We start from the raw sequence: 16,504 nt of genomic DNA, 5'->3' as shown, positions 1-16,504 counted from the left end.
CCACACAATTCCCTATCGATGAGGTTAGAAAGCTGCAATGTTATGTATGGTATGAAAGAGAATATCATTTTTAAATGAAGGACCAGCTGAAGGCATCACTTCCGCAGCCACTATCGTGTTTGGGCGAGTGCTTGGGTGCGCAGTGTACGAGTAGGAGAATAAATTATTTAAATCATATACCCTATTTAAGTAAAGCGAAACTAAATCACAGACGGACAGTGTACTAAAGGACGTGCGGCTTCGAACGAAGCCACCATTAAAGCGGGGTTGAATGTAGAGACTATGGTTTGCAGAGCACATGACAAACGAACGAACGAACGTGTCTTCCCCGTGAGCACATTTCTCTGTATTCCTGCTATTGTTTGGCTATAAATTACCGCACAACTTCACTAGAGCTCATGGAAGTGGACCTAAGTGCAATCGTAAGGTAATGATTGTAGGACGTAGGTTTTGCTGGGAATGTAAGGGAATCGTTTATTCCCGGGTAAAGAAACAGGCGTGTTCAAGAGTTTCCATTCAAACATATATTCACATTTGACACAATGACCGGATATCGTGGAAAAAGCTTCGTCGCTTGACTTTCCCGAATCAGAACTTGTAAGTTCTGCAAAAAGGAACAGTTTTTCTGTTTCTCCGCTAAAGTAAACAATGTTCTTTTTTGTTTTATACAAAAGAGCTAAAGAAATTAAAAAAAAAAACAAATTTGCTAATCATGCTTCGTTCAATCATAATCGATCACAATGCTGAAGCATTTACGTCACTTGACAAACTGAAAAACGCGCTGATACGACAGCTTTTCAATGCAGGCTTATGGTGAAAGAATGGACACCTGTTTACGTTGATTTCGAATGGCTTTTCCACTATCGATTAAAACAAATTGCTCGGGGGAGTGGGTAGATCATTCAAAAACAAACAGGACCCGTTATCGCAACCATTCGCCCCGTCGAACAAAACCTTCCCGAAACAGGTTCATGCAACACGTGGGCGGAATGGCAAACATAAAAGCTTTTGTTTTCGTCGACCCATCAAAATATGATACGCGCAGCGCCTTGATAGCGCCAGTGCATAACAACCAAACCAGGATCAGACAGAAAGACCAAGCCAAAAACCCAACAACGTGGGCCCGTTAACAATTTCGAGTGAATTTAATTACCCACGTCGATTAAACAAGTGACTAATCACGCAGCTACCGGCGCGAATGATGCAATCAATCGTTTTCGGTGCGCTTATGCAAAGCGGCCGTAATACTGAGGGCTCCGCCGGGTATGAATCGCACAAAATTGTCCCCTACCAGCGGTCCCATCGCGTACAAACCGGCATGCGACGTCCGCTGCACCGCGTTCGTGTACTTATCCACATCGATCGGATTGTTCTTGCAGTCGATCGGTTTCGTCGGATCCTCCCCAAGGCCCATACCGGACGCCGCGCTTAGATTTAGTCCGGCTTTCTCGACGTCCTGCTGGTGCTGACAGTGGCCACCGAGTGCGGCACAGAGGGCGTTGTACGGTTGTTGCTTGTGGCGAGGTTTATCGGTGAGGTTGATGTGTTTGCATTTGGCACACATGTTCTTCAGCCAGTACATCTTCCGGCCGAGGCACGACGAGAGCAGCTGCTCGGTGAACATCCACATGGTCAATGGTTGCGGCTGTTGGCGAGTGAAGTAACCATTCAGGACCCCTTCTTCTTCAGTCTCGGATTCGGCGCACGATAGAACGACAGGCAGTCCGGATGGTGTGTCAATGCTGCTGATGACATTCGAACTCTTTGCACTCGTTACTGACGAGATGAAACGAAGATCGGGTCGGGATCCGATTAGAATTGCGCAGTAGGACACATCCAGCTCACGCCGTTCGCCCGTCTTAAGATGCTGCACCGTAACACGATGCGAATCAGGTCCACTGCACAGATCAACGATCGTGTGCTCGGGAAGAGGAGTGTACAGCTCGTGCTTTCGGTTCGAGTCCTTCATCATCTTGTGCACCTCATGGTACTCCGGATAGACATTTCCGGGCAGCATCTTATCCAAACCGGCCGTCCGATTTCGGTACACGTGAACCACCGGTATGCCGGATGAGCGACAAATGGTTACGGCATCGGCCGCACTTAACCCAGCTCCAACGATCAGCACCGGTTTCATTTGCGTGCGGGCATGATCGTCGTATTTTTCCAACGCTCGCTCCAGATGGGGTAGTTCGTACTTCACCCACGGCATCTGCAATCCTTCACCCTTTACGCCCAGCCGGTTCGCCAAATCGGAAGCCCCGTTTGCTAGCACGAGATTTTGGCATACGATCGTGAAGCGTTTGTTCGTCATTCGGTTGAATCTAAAATGAAAATATATAACATAAACCAAGAAGACAAGTTAGCATACCTTTTAGACGATATATTTCCGGCTGATAATTATTTGCATTGATGTGAAGCGTACATAATTTAAAAAGTCATTCACTTACCCAGCTACGATCCAGCGACCGTTTGGAAAACGCTCCGACAGCATCGTTCCACATTTCCCTTCCAGCGGTGCAACCGTCGTGACGATCGTCTCGTTCATGAAGTACCGCTCCAGGCCCATCTCCGTAACGTAATTCTCATAGTACTGCGCGACCCGCGATATTAGTGCACGCGTTTCAACCTCCTTCGAAACCTGCCGCTTTAGCGAAAGGTTCCTCCGTGGGGGACACAGAAGTTTCACGTTCACCTTCCCGCTGCGTTCGTCCAAAACGGCCACCACATTGCCACCACTGGCCGGCTCGTGGTCCACGAAGTTGACCACTCCGGCACTGTTATTGTTCCCATCAGGGTGTGTTCCGTTGCGGCTACATTTGCCACATCTGGTTAAGGGCACTTTCTGTCCTGTGCGCTTGGCGCGTTTCATCAACTCGTTACACCTGCTACAATCGTGCGCCAGCAGCTCGGTGGTCGTTTGAGTCGACTGTACGGCCACATCGGCTTCCACCGGTGGGTGGCGTGCTTCCCATTCGGCGTACGGGAGTCCGGGAAGGGACATCCAGGCGGCGAGTGACAGGGTGCGCAGGTTTGGATCCATACGGTGCCAAGAACCACCGGGCGGTCCGCGTCCCAGAACGAGATGGTCGATCTGCAATAAAAAAAAAGGATAAACATTCAACGGAGCGTTATTTGGTTGCCTCTTCGTTAATCGACATCCGGAGTTGGTTGAAGGTGTCGTAGAACAAGACGTTAGCTACAAATCACTAACACGAATCGATTAGCTCGTCAATTGAGTGCAGAAACATTTCGCCTGACGCAGGGGAGAGCAAATTACATGCAGCTAGACACACGCCCCTGGGGCGATGTTAACGGATATTTGAAAATAAATTTTATGCATCGTTTACAAAACGTACCGACCGGCACGTGTTGCTTGAGGCAGTTGGAAAAATGGTGCCAACATCAGCACCTGAAAGAAGTGGGGATAAAAGAAAACCTAACAAAAACTTGCCATGTGACAAATGGCAACAAATTTACTGAAAATGGTTCCATGCGAAAGTGTGCGCTAGCGTTCACTCGACCCAGTGTGGCGGATTATTGGAAACGTTCAATTAATTTCCCGGCCAAGATTCCCGCGCTCTGCTCGTAAACCTCATTTTCGATATCGATTCGCATGCCGGAACAAGCGCTTGCATAGCTAATCGAGCGTGAAAATTGTTCATCAGCATGTGCACCGTGATAAGGGTACCGACAAAGTAGCAGGACACACAGCAAGGATGCGAGCTTAACATGTGAATAATTAAAATGTCCTGCAAATCCTCGGATTCACTTTGAGACGCTTAGTGGATACAGAAATGCGTCACATTTAGTGGGAATCAATTAACGCGGATTAAATACTATCTCTTCTGACATGTGAAGATAAAAAGAAAATTTTCAGCGAAATGATAAGGCATCGTAACGTTGTGAAATATATTAAAGCGGTAGGAAGTTACTTGAAACATTTTCTATATGTGACGTGATCCGAACAAAACGGCTTCTGCAACATGACGGTGCATTTCAACAAACCCATATTTCTTAGCTACTTCAGAGTTCTATACAGAGATATAATTGTTTGCCGGCAATTAAACCCTGACGCACTCTCGCTTGCACATGCTCGTTTGAACACGTTTGAACGACAAACGCTAGTGACAGATGCATAGAAGCTCCGTTTTATCTACCACCCGAGCACTAATATTTGAATAATGATTACGGGTTCGATGTCAGATAGTTGGACGTCAGACAAGTTCGCTCCCCCTGGGGGAAAATCCCACAACACCCGGGAGGGGTTTCGATTTCAATTACACCCCCCAGTCGGCCGTGGGGTATACAAAAAGGTGCTTTTATTTTTCCGCAATTCATCGAAAAACGATGAGCAAATATTTATCCGCGTGATCGCATTGCGCGGCGATAAACAAACGCTTCGATTTGTGATAGCGCAACACAATCAACCATCATGTAAGTCATGTGTGCTGTGACGTGAGTTTCCAGGATGTACTGGAAATCAATTTCAGCTGCACTTCTTCGCTACCGCTTTCCGGCGGATCCAAGCTTGTGGAGCAAGTCTGATACGTAGTTGATGATACGGACGATGGCGTCTTGCTTACCTCTTTCTCTGGGTGATATCGGTAGTCAACCATCGATGGAAGATCCATTCCCAAATCCGCACACGGATGCTGCAGACTATCCAGCTAGAAAAGGAGAATGAGATTTTAGTTGTTTTACAAAAAAAGGTCTGAAAGAAAAAGAGCCTCCAACAAGTACTTACCAGCAGTGAAACGGGATTTGTGCTTCGGCCTTCCAGTCCATCGGCCAGACTGAACAGATCATGCTCGACTAGGCTCTTCTGGGAGTCGTAGTAATTCAACCGTGCCCGCAACAACTCGTCCGGATGTTTCTGGGCCCGTTCCGGTGACCAGTAAGGCCAGTGGCCCGCCAGCATGTACGATAGCGATATACCGCTTGGTCCATTACCTGCGAACGGATGAAAGGACAAAAGTGGGTTAGTCAAAACGGGCAAGGCAGCAGTACTTGTGCATCGATTTAAATATTCCCGGCTCGTTTATTGCCCATTGGCAACAGGACCACGGTCCAACGATGCGCTCCAGTGAAATAACAATCAACCCAGCGGGTCAGGAGGTTAGACAATGCACTTCGAATCCGCGAACCGTTCTCCGATAGCGCCCGGCACGAACGTTTGCTTGATTAATATTAATTGTGGACTCCTTTACGATATGTCCGAAAGACCCCAACCGATGGACGAGTGAAGGCGCCACGATGGTTCAAAGACGTGGCCCTCCTTCCTAACCGCTGGGTTCGCTCAGTAATTTATTCTTTTGACACACAACCGCACACCAAACCCCATCTTTGAAGATCACTGCCAAGGCAATGGGCGTGCGAGGGTTGAATTTAAATATTGTTCCAGAACAAACTAGACCCACTGGGCTGTTGTGGGACAATCACCTTCAGCCGGTACACCTCCTTATCGAGGCTTGGTTGCGGAACTTTCCAGATATCTCGCAACATCCATTATGCAAGCAGCGGGAGGTTTACTTTTTTGAATGCAAAAATAACGAGATTGAAAATTATGCACGATCATCCCGCCTCGTGAGGTCATCTCCCCAGCACAATGGGGGTGATCCTTGAGAAGCAAAGAATAAATAATAAAATAAAAATCAGCACTTGAGCCATTAAACCGTGGATGGGACAGTCGCACACGCACCGTGCTGTGTGAAAGCGAAACGCGCCCGTTAAGCTTATCACGCGGGCACATTGGCTTTGCTGGGGTCGTCTAGATAGCCGGGGATCGAATCGCGTCTTATCAACCGTCCGCGTCCGTCGGCGTTTAGTCATCGTCCGTTGGCGTGAAGTGTGCGCTCTAACACAACGAGCCCCCCGTGAACAGCTGATCGTTTGACGGAAATAGCATCGGACGTCACGCGATAAGGACGCACGGACGCGAATCGTTTATTGCCTGGCGCTTGTCTCGAGCGTGTGTGCGCGCCCGCGCGCGCACGTTTTCTGTCGTGCGCGAGTTAACACTTCCACTTGGTGTAAGGGTTTTTGAGAGTTCGGATTCCTCGGACAGAGTAACGTTGTAGTTATGAGCTAAACTGAGAGTGTCTTTATTTTTACATTTTTGTCTTTTTATATGCTAAAATGTTTCTATATTACAATGTGTGGGAACGGGATGGATGGCTGAGGACATGTTGTTTTGTTGGTTGATTTATGGTGGTCTGGAATACCTGAAGTTTTGGCGGGTGCATATGTTTATTCGGATTCCAGGGGAATTCCAGTACGGGTTGGCGGATGCATATGTTCATTCAGGTGCAAGGGTACAGGTGATTAGTTTTTATGTCGCTGATCAGGTAAGCGGTTGCTTATTCGTCTCAGGCCTTTCCATTATGGTAGATATTGTAAAAAATACAGGGTACGTGACGATGGATGATAACTCGCCCCTCCTTAAATTTTAAGGCTCCGTCCGAAAAACTACCATCATCGTCGGCGGTTTAATGGTATCGGTCTGGATTTCTTGTTCGGGTTGCTACAAAATCACATGCTGCTTGCTGTCCTTGTAGAAGGGCTGGGATACATTCGCCGTTATCTTCTTGCAATTCTTTTAAATCATAGATATACTTGTTGCCGTTTGGTATGATGAAGAGTTGGGAGTTTAGGGATAGGTAAAATTGTTTGGGTACATGAATTTTCTTATTCCTATTTGTTATACCGTGCAATTCTATTTTCTTATATACATCGTTTGTTGTTTTTGGACAGCAGATTATGAATAACATTTCGTCTTTTTTAGTGGCTATTTTTGTGCTCGTGTATGATAACGCATCCGAAATTGTTTCGACAGGAAGATTTTGTTTTCTTATATCACTAATTAATAAATCTATTTCGCTTTTACTTAGTATGCGAGAATAAATTTATGAAGATTTTATTTTTAAATCACTCTTGTGGATCCTTTTTCCTTCTTTAGTTAAAACAGTGGTTCTATTAACCTTCTCTATCTCTACCTTCCTATACGGTTTGGCTTGCTTAAGCCTTCGTTTTGTTTTCATATACGCCTGGGAATTTACAGTTATAGTTTTGGGTTTTCGTGTTTTGTTGTGGTACTTTATATCCTTGTCCTGCTTTATTTTTAATTTAGTTTGAACTTTTTGTAAGATTTTAGGAGTGCTTTCGGTAGGTGTTATGATTTCGATAGGACTAAAGTTAGTACAGGAATGTATGGAATGGTTGTATTTATGAATTGCCGTCGTTACCAAATCTAAAACGGATTTGTAAGGATGTTCAGTTTTTGTTATACGATATATTTCTAGTAAAGTTGAATGGAACCTTTCAACTACACCATTCATTTCACTCCTTCCAGTAGCTGTCAAATAAGGAGTAATTCCATAGCTATTAAAAAAATCTGTGATTTCCCGTGAATTAAATGATTTTTCTCCGTCTATAACAATAATGTCTGGAGGTCTATGTTTTAGTATTACATCTTGTAAAGCAGGTAATACATCAACAATGGCTCTAGAGCCTATTTTTACTGCTTGTGCATATTTTGAAAATTTATCGACACAAGTTAAAAAGTAATGGTTTTCCAAGAAAAGGATGTCGATATGCAATATATCAAAAGGTGTTTTTGGTAAAGGGGTTTTTTGCATTGGTGGGTTTATTGGGTTTCTGTCATACTTGCATTCGTTGCATGTGCGGCAATTGCGTATGAAATATTTAATTTGTGCTGACATTCTTGGAAAATAATATTGCTTGAGGATTTGAGTTCTGTTTTCTTCGTATCCTCTATGTGCCCTACTATGTTCTTTACTTATTATATCTTGCTGATCGTTCTGGTTTTCTACATCTTGCAGTAATTTTTGTGTAAAACGAATTTTTAGCATATTTTGTCTTCCAAAATTTTGTTTATATACCTCCTGTATTTTTCCCATCAAATGTTCACTGGTGGATATTCCATTCAATTTTGAAAAATCAAAATGTGTTTTCAAAACATTCAGTAAGCTTTGATCATTAGTGTTAGAGATCGTGATATGCTTTCGAATGATGTTTGGGAATGGTTGAGTAGTAGAAATTTTATCGCATCCTTCGTTTAAAATAACTTGATGTCTGAATGCATTTAAAGGGGCTTCGGTTGATGGAATGTAAAAATTATCGCTTTCGTTTGCAGAGTGCTGAGTGGCGGTCATAGAATAAACCATGCGACTCAAAGCATCTGCTACTACGTTAGTTTTCCCTGGCTTATAAATAATTTCGTAGTCGTGTTCTTCCAAATATGCTTTCCATCGTTTTAATTTGGCGTTAGTATTTTTTTGAGACAGTGTAAACGTGAGGGGTTGATGGTCTGTTAGGATTTTGAATTTAGCACCATATAGATAATTACGGAAGATTTTTAATGCCCAAATTATTGCAAGCATTTCTTTCTCTGGTACTGAATAAGATTCTTCTGTTTTAGTAAGTGAACGCGAACCGAAATGAATGGGTTTGTCCTTCCCTAACTCTCCTTGCGAGAGAACAGCTCCAATGGCAAAATCAGAAGCATCTGTTGTTAAAATGAAGGGTTGACTATAATCTGGGTAGATTAAAATATCTGACGATGATAAAATTGTTTTCATTTTTTCAAAACATTCAACCTGTGCCAATGATAAAGTTATCTTTCTATTCGAGGTGCAATTCTTTTCGCCTCTTAGAGAGCTGGTTAATGGTTTCGCTATTTTAGCAAAATCTCGAATGAATCTTCTATAGTACCCCATCAGTCCTAAGAACGATCGAAGTTGTTTTATTGTTTTTGGAACAGGAAACGTTCTTATCGATTCTATTTTGTTGTTGTTCGGTTTTATACCCTCACTCGAGACTATATGTCCAAGAAATTCAATTTCCTTATGTAGAAATTCTGATTTATCTAACTGGACTTTCAGATTTGCTTTATTTAGCGTATCGAGAATAATGCTTAAATTGTGCAGATGCTCTTTCACGGATTTCCCAAATACAATAACATCGTCCATATAAATATAGCAAATTTTTCCTATAAATTCTCTAAGGACATCGTCTAAAGCTCGTTGGAAAATTGCTGGAGCATTTTTTAGTCCAAATGGCATACGGATGAACTCGTATTTTCCATTATTTATCGAGAACGCTGTTTTTTCGATATCAGCAGGTTTCATCTTAATTTGATGGAATCCTGATGCAAGATCCAAAGATGAGAAAAATTGTTGCCCTTTCAATTGATCCAATACATAGGATATTTCTGGCATTGGGTACCGATCACTTATTGTTTTCTCATTTAGTTTCCTATAGTCGATCACCATTCTAAATTTTTTTTGTCCTGAAGCATCATTCTTTTTTGGTACTATCCAGACAGGAGAAGTCCAAGCCGATCTGGATGGTCTAATTATACCTGAATCCAAGAGGTTTTTTATTTGATCGTTTACTTCGGCTGTATACGCTGCGGGATACGGGTACACTTTCTGATGTACGGGAATATCGTCAGTAGTATTTATTGTACACTCTACGTTAGTTGTACATGACAAAGCCAAGTCTGGTTTGTGGAAAACATTATTATTTTTGCTCAATACTTCTTTTAGCATATCCTGTTGTGGTGAATCAAGATGATCTACCCGAAAATCCACAAGATGATTTTCTCTCACAGCTTGATAGGAGTGTAAAGGGATGGTAAATGGCAATCCACTGTCGGTGATAATTGTAAGGATATTATTTTTAAAGCATAATTGAGCTTCAAGCGTTTTTAAAATTGACGTACCAAGAATTCCAAAGAAGAATGAATGAAAATCGTGCATAATAAATTGAAATTTTATGCTAGATCTAGGGTAAAAAAATGCAATGTCAATGGCCGAAGTAGCGTTAAATTTGCCTGTGGCACTTTTTATACTACAAGAAGAATGCTCGTATGGTTTTGAGTGCATGTAGGCATGTGCGAGTTTGGGCGATATTAGATTAACATTAGACCCACTATCTATTAAAAATGGAAATTCTCCCTGTGTTGTCCGCAAAAAGATGTATGGGAGGAATGGCTTCACCATTTTGCGGCCCAATCTAAAAAATGATTCTCTTCTTGGTACATGCTATTAGTTGGTTCATAAGTTGGTCTTAAATTTCCATTAATTTCTGTTTCGTTTAATGGTGGTGCTCCTGCAACATAGTCTAACGGAGCATCTACTGCATATGTTTGCCTTTGTTGTCCTGTTCCCTTACGTTCCTGACTTCTATTTGCATAATTAAGGGATTTCGATCGTATGGATGGATCTACTTCCATAGGCACTGGATAGCCGTTATTATTTTGCTCAGCTGGATTTTTTCTAATGTTATAATTATTTGCTATATTCATATTTTGGCCATATTGATTGGCTGGACCAATATATTCTCGATTTGTATGATTCCTAGTGTGACTATACTGAGGGGGAAAATTATTCCTTGGATGGAAATTTTGGCCTTGATTCGAAAAATTTCTAGGCGGCAAGGGTGGTTCTGGGTAGTTTTGGCTATAATAACCAGTCCTCCTAGAAGGTGGTGTATAAAGGTCTCGAGGTTTGGGAATGTGGTTAAAACGAGGTTCAGATTTGAATGGTGCTGACCTCAAATTCATATTGCAGTATTCTAAACAATAATTATAAGCCGCGTTTAAATTTGACGGATTATTATTTTTTAGCAAAAAACAGAGAGGATTATCCAAACCTCTTATAAAGCAATCCAAAGCTTTCTCTCGGAAGTATGTTGAATAGGCTTCGAAATTAGCAGCGTATTTCGGATCGGTTTGAGCTTGAGTGATTATAGCATTCTGTAGATCGTTTACTCTACTGAAATAACTGCTCAGACTTTCACCCTGTTTCTTGCTGATCGCGCTGAGTTCGTGATCCAGCGTTTTCAATTCCCTTTTATCCTTATAGTAGAGGAGTAGGGTTGATTTAATAAGTGACCAACCACTTGTAACACAGTTAGAGTTTAATACGTCAGCTGCTTCGCCCTTAATTTTCCGCCTTATTGTACCTTCGATCACGTGGTAGGCTGCGGAATCCCTCGGAAGTTTAGCGTACATTTGTAGTATGTGTTCTACTTCCATCACCCATCTCATTAATTCACTAGCTTTACCATCAAAAACTGGTAACTCTTTGACAAAATCTGGGATTTTACCCACTTGGATATACTCCTCATAAGACATGGTGTTTTCTGTGACCATCCTGTTTTTAAAATATGCTTCCTGTCTTTACTTTTTCCTATCAAAATTTTTAGTCATACACCTTGGAATGCACTTTTTTGAATTGATTCGTGTGATTACTATCAGGTTTAAGATTCTAATTTTTTTTAAATCCCTGGGAAATTTCTTGAATTGTTTTCTTCACTTTTTTATCGTTCACTAATCTAGCTTAAAAAAAAATAAGGTGACTCACAGTAAAATCAATGTAAAACTGATGAAGCTCATGCTCTGTCGTTCTTCGAGGCTGCTTGATGCTTCGGGTGGTCCTTTTTGGATGGTGGTCCTACTACGGGTCCTCGGCTTCTTTCGGAAGAAATGTTCGCGAATTGCAGTATCCGGTGATCTTGTTAGGTGATGGTCCTTCGTCGTTTGTGCAGGGTTTATATTTTCAAATCACCTCACTTTGATTTCAGGTCCCTATTCGGGCGCCAGTTAACACTTCCACTTGGTGTAAGGGTTTTTGAGAGTTCGGATTCCTCGGACAGAGTAACGTTGTAGTTATGAGCTAAACTGAGAGTGTCTTTATTTTTACATTTTTGTCTTTTTATATGCTAAAATGTTTCTATATTACAATGTGTGGGAACGGGATGGATGGCTGAGGACATGTTGTTTTGTTGGTTGATTTATGGTGGTCTGGAATACCTGAAGTTTTGGCGGGTGCATATGTTTATTCGGATTCCAGGGGAATTCCAGTACGGGTTGGCGGATGCATATGTTCATTCAGGTGCAAGGGTACAGGTGATTAGTTTTTATGTCGCTGATCAGGTAAGCGGTTGCTTATTCGTCTCAGGCCTTTCCATTATGGTAGATATTGTAAAAAATACAGGGTACGTGACGATGGATGATAACTCGCGTTTGGTTGACAGGCGCACGCGAGCTATTTATCAGTTGCGCATACCGGTACGCACCGGATCGTCTGTTGTCTCGCGAGACTTGGGAAGAACGATTTGTGTGTCCTTATTTTGAGCTGGGTATGAAGGAGAAGAAGCAGATCGTTGGCTGTTTTATGATCTTCTGGCGGATGTCGTTATGATCATCTGGCGTTTGAAAAGGACTGATTCTCACAATGAGTTTGTTTGAAACGTGTTTTTTTCCTTCTTACGCGTTTAAATCGTGCCCGCTCACGAGGAGCACACATGACAGTGATAAACACTTTGCATACACTGCGGGTACTATCATTTCAGTGAAACACGTGGTCAAGGCCGTGCCGACGCGCTGCGGTGTTCAAACACACGCGAAAAAGATTTATATATCAGATACGGTTTCACATTTTCACACCGTCCTTTTTTTTCTTTTTGTTAGTCAAATCACCATTTGGAACGCAATAACAGCCTTCCTGGGAGCGGCTGTTCATTTACAATCGCCGTAACGCTCCACTCCCTTCCAGATAGATGGCGCTTATCATCGAGAGGATGAGTTAGCGAAAAATAAGGGCTAATTGTAAAGGAACAACGCGACCCGATTAGAAGATTGTGTCTTACAAATTGCAAGCCCATCGATATCCTGATGGATGATCTAATCGAGTTCCTCGAGTGGTTTCGCGCAACCAGTGTGGCACGGTTTTACAATCTTATCAAGCGGACACTCGATCGTTAACCAAACCAAAGATGATTGATCATGGTAAAAAATGTGTTCCAAAGACCCGCCAAACTGCACGAGGGTCAAGGTGCCGCAAGGGTACGAAACAAACGGATACTGTGTTCCCATTTAATGGGTGTTTATTTTTCAGGTCTCCTTAGCAGGCATTCAGGTCTCGTTAGAAACGAGCTTGGCAAAAGAACCACACCTTCTGGGATGATCGCGGGAAATTCTGAGCCGCGTACGAGACACGGATTCCGGAACCGGGTGCACAATTTACGTTACGCTCATTGACCACGCTCGGTGGTGTTGATGTAAACATGCTGTCTTTGCGGCAAAACCGTTGAACTTCAAAACGGCTGCACGGCTGATTTAGCTGTTCAACACGTGAGTGTTTCAAAAATAGAACATCTTGCGGTTCGAACGCAACAATTACAGCTCAACCAGCCGTCCGGGACAGTCGCGTCAAATGGATTATGCTTGTATTAACGGCTCAATTTACAAAATATAACATGCTTAAGCCTGCACTTATTAGCGCAGCACAATGAGCGAACAGATAAGCGCCAAGTTAGCTCGTCCGGCTCAACCGATCTAAAGTGGAAATTAAGCGGTCAAGCGATTTGGAATCTGATTGCTGATCAAGCGCTGATACCGACACCTCGCGGCTGTCGTTCCAATGAACCTCGTCAGCTTGGTGGAGCAGAAAAGTAGTTTATTGCGCAATTGCGCTCGAAACTTTGTAGTACAATATCTGATAAAGGAATAAAATCTCGCTCAAGGAAGATTAGAGCTAAGCTTCCGTGAAACAAAAAGAGCAGTACCACTTTCATGGACTACAAAAGATCAAGATGAAGACGATCGTATTAGTTGCCCTTTGGTTGTTTGTTACGGAAAACATTCTAAGTACCGCAGAAGACCTTGGGCCCAATTTTCTGTGATGATATTTTTCCTAGAAATAATCTCGCGCTTATCTGGATCGATCAGCTTATCGCGATGGATTTTTTTGTTCAACTGATCGAAGGATTATGTATTTAAGATCGATGGATTTAAAACGTAGAACTTACTAGTCAGAGCCGTAATAAATGTTTTGCTTAAATCTTTCATCCCCATAAGATAATAGAACATATGCGTGCACTAAGCAAACTATACGCAGTTCGATCGCTAGCAAACCGCCAGAGAAAGGAGCTTCATTTGATGTTATAAAAATTAATTATCATTTTCCGTTTCGTAGCACGTTCACACCGTAAACGAGTTGTGGAGACGCCTAACACTAAACTGGCGCTTGGCTAAGTACTACGAACGCAACCGTACAAATAATTAATAGGCAAATATTGATCCATAAAGAACGCGATAAACGGTTCTCGAATCGCGCAGTCACTGCAATGACTAACAGAAAAAGTATAAACCGATCGAACTCTTCTCCGTCAAAGGAGCGCATGCAAAAAAGGAAGCACCAAAATAGCGATTTGGTTTCATCACCAACGGATGTGCTTCGTCACGATGGCTGCACTAAACAAGTTAAGCTTCGACGCGAAAGATCACCAACGATCGCTGCCGGTGGACGTGATAATTTCGATCATTTCAGCCCCACAAAGCTTTAATGGCACCCTGCAACGGACCACCGCCAAACTTACCAATAACGACCACATCCTTGTAGATGGTGTCCTTGTGCAGTAGATTTCCCTTGCTGTGGATATCCTTCATTTTTGTGGGTTTGTTGTTCGGTTTTTCCGCTCCACTGCACGCACGAAACTAAAGCGCGGGGAACACGTTTTCTTCACGCTAAACGCTCTTCGTCGTTCGTTTATCTCACTATGACGGCACTCGTGCGACTTATGAGGAACGCGTACACTCACTGCACGCATCCAAACCGCGTGGTTCGAACGCACAAAAAAACCAGTAACCCGTCTGATTCGAAACACGGCCTATCCAACCTCTAACGTCTTAGTGCCACACGCGGCACGACTCTGCTAATTTGCACTCTAATTTCACGCACAACACAAACGCCCCACTAAACGCCTGGCAGATCGCTTCTGGCCGGGCGAATATTTCAGCTACCAAACTACAAATGAATCAGCTGCCACCAAACCACCGTCGTTCTCGAACAATCTTTCCAACCACACACCGAAGGCGAGTGGAAAAGTCACCCCAACAGACCGCACCAAACTATGAAGCCGCAAATATTTGCCCGATAAAGCAACCGTCCCGGATTCCGGAACGGGGGTTTTGTTGCTGTGCGTTTTTCGCGCCCTATCGCTTCGCGAGCTCGAGTAGTACTGGCGCGACCGGTGCACGTTGGTCGACCCTTTAATCGTGACGCGTGTTCCACAGCAACCACGGGGTTGTGTTCCGTTTCCCGGGAGAGATCTGTCTCGTGTCGGTGTTGGGAAACGACTGAGCAAACGTCTCGCAGAGTTCAATCTGGCCGGATCGTGAACACGCGCGTTTGCGGGACCGAATTCGAATGGACCGGTGCCGGTCGGTGGTTGGTAATTTTATTCCGCGTTCCGCGCTTCGAAGTTCACGAGTGTGTGTGTGCGTATGTGTGTGTGTGTGAGAAGTGGTTTGATAGATAGCGTTTAGTTCAGTAAGGGGGGTTGCTTTTTTTTTCGCGCGCGCGATTTCATTCACACCCTACAACGAGAAGCGAACACAAGTGTCAGAGTTGGGTGTTGATGTATGAAGAGGAGGAGGAGGAGGAGGGGGGAAAAGAAACCCTCGCCACATGGGGATGATAATTTGCCCTGTCCTCCTTTCCCCCCAAACGTCCCTTTTTCTTAAAGGGGGGGAGCAAAACCGTCGTGTAATCGTGGCTCTCTCGGACGTCCGAAATCGGTGCACTGGCCCCAACGGCTTCTCGTATCACTCTCTCTCTCTCTCTCTCTCTCTCTCTCACTCTCTTGGTTGTGTGGCGCCCTTCGGGTTTGACTCTCAGATCCACCGATCGGGTGGAACCGACCGGATTCGGTTCACGATTTAACGCGCCAAGCAAACCGGCGTGTCCGCGTCCACGAGGCCGCAGCACATGCTCTCATGATCCGTCACAAAAAAAAACACGGGGAAAACGCGCGCATATCACTCGCGGAAAATCCGCCTGCCCTGCCTGCGCGATCACTTCAATCGAAGCCACATCACAAGCGTCATCATCGGGGTGGCACAGTCAGGCATCATCAGGACTTCCTTCTGTTTTGCCGGGACGTTGTTCTCACGCGTTTTCGCACATCACACAGCGTCCTGCGAGCGCGCGAATGCTCTGCTTCGGGTGCATGGTTGGGGGCTTTGGGCGCAGGTGCAACACCGATCCCACGATGACGTGCGCCAATGTGTCCTAATTTTTAATTGCGTACACTCCCACGAAAAACGGTTGCATCCATCCGCTATGACGTCATCTTTGGTGCTTCACTGAGGGGATTTTTCTGAACGGCGATCGGTTGAAGCTATCCACCCGGCCGTTCGATTCGCGCTTCTGAAAGAATAATAGAAAGAATTGTTAATTACTTCAGCCAGGTAATGCGCGAATAGAAGGGGGTGTGTGGTGGTTTGTTGGAAGGACGATAATTAGCGCCAGACCATCGAGGTGGTGCTCCAGTTCGAGGAAACTAATGCTTGTTGATGTGGGGTTTTCCATGCTCGTAAGTAGGTCGGGGAAAATGACGATAACAACCGATTTAAGGATAATCAGGCGGTCACCTCGAAAACATAGATTTTTCTATTCTATTTTTAAAATAT

The 16,504-nt window shown here is 43.9% G+C and overlaps 1 protein-coding gene across 1 annotated transcript; it reads right to left on the bottom strand.

Annotated features, from left to right (window-relative positions):
• Positions 1 to 1,207: 1,207 nt before the first annotated feature.
• On the bottom strand, positions 1,208 to 14,479 carry LOC128720713 (oxidative stress-induced growth inhibitor 2-like). The gene is made up of 5 exons (XM_053814406.1): positions 14,410 to 14,479; positions 4,748 to 4,953; positions 4,587 to 4,670; positions 2,451 to 3,094; positions 1,208 to 2,324 (listed from the first exon to the last, which is right to left on the bottom strand). The coding sequence occupies exons 1-5, from the start codon at positions 14,477 to 14,479 to the stop codon at positions 1,208 to 1,210; spliced, it is 2,121 nt and encodes a 706-aa protein (XP_053670381.1).
• Between the last annotated feature and the right edge of the window lie 2,025 nt (positions 14,480 to 16,504).

This window comes from Anopheles nili, chromosome 2 (assembly GCF_943737925.1).
Source record: "Anopheles nili chromosome 2, idAnoNiliSN_F5_01, whole genome shotgun sequence".
Classification (NCBI taxonomy): domain Eukaryota; kingdom Metazoa; phylum Arthropoda; class Insecta; order Diptera; family Culicidae; genus Anopheles; species Anopheles nili.
The sequence above is the reverse complement of the archived record's forward strand: the minus strand, read 5'-3'. Positions and strand labels throughout refer to the sequence as shown.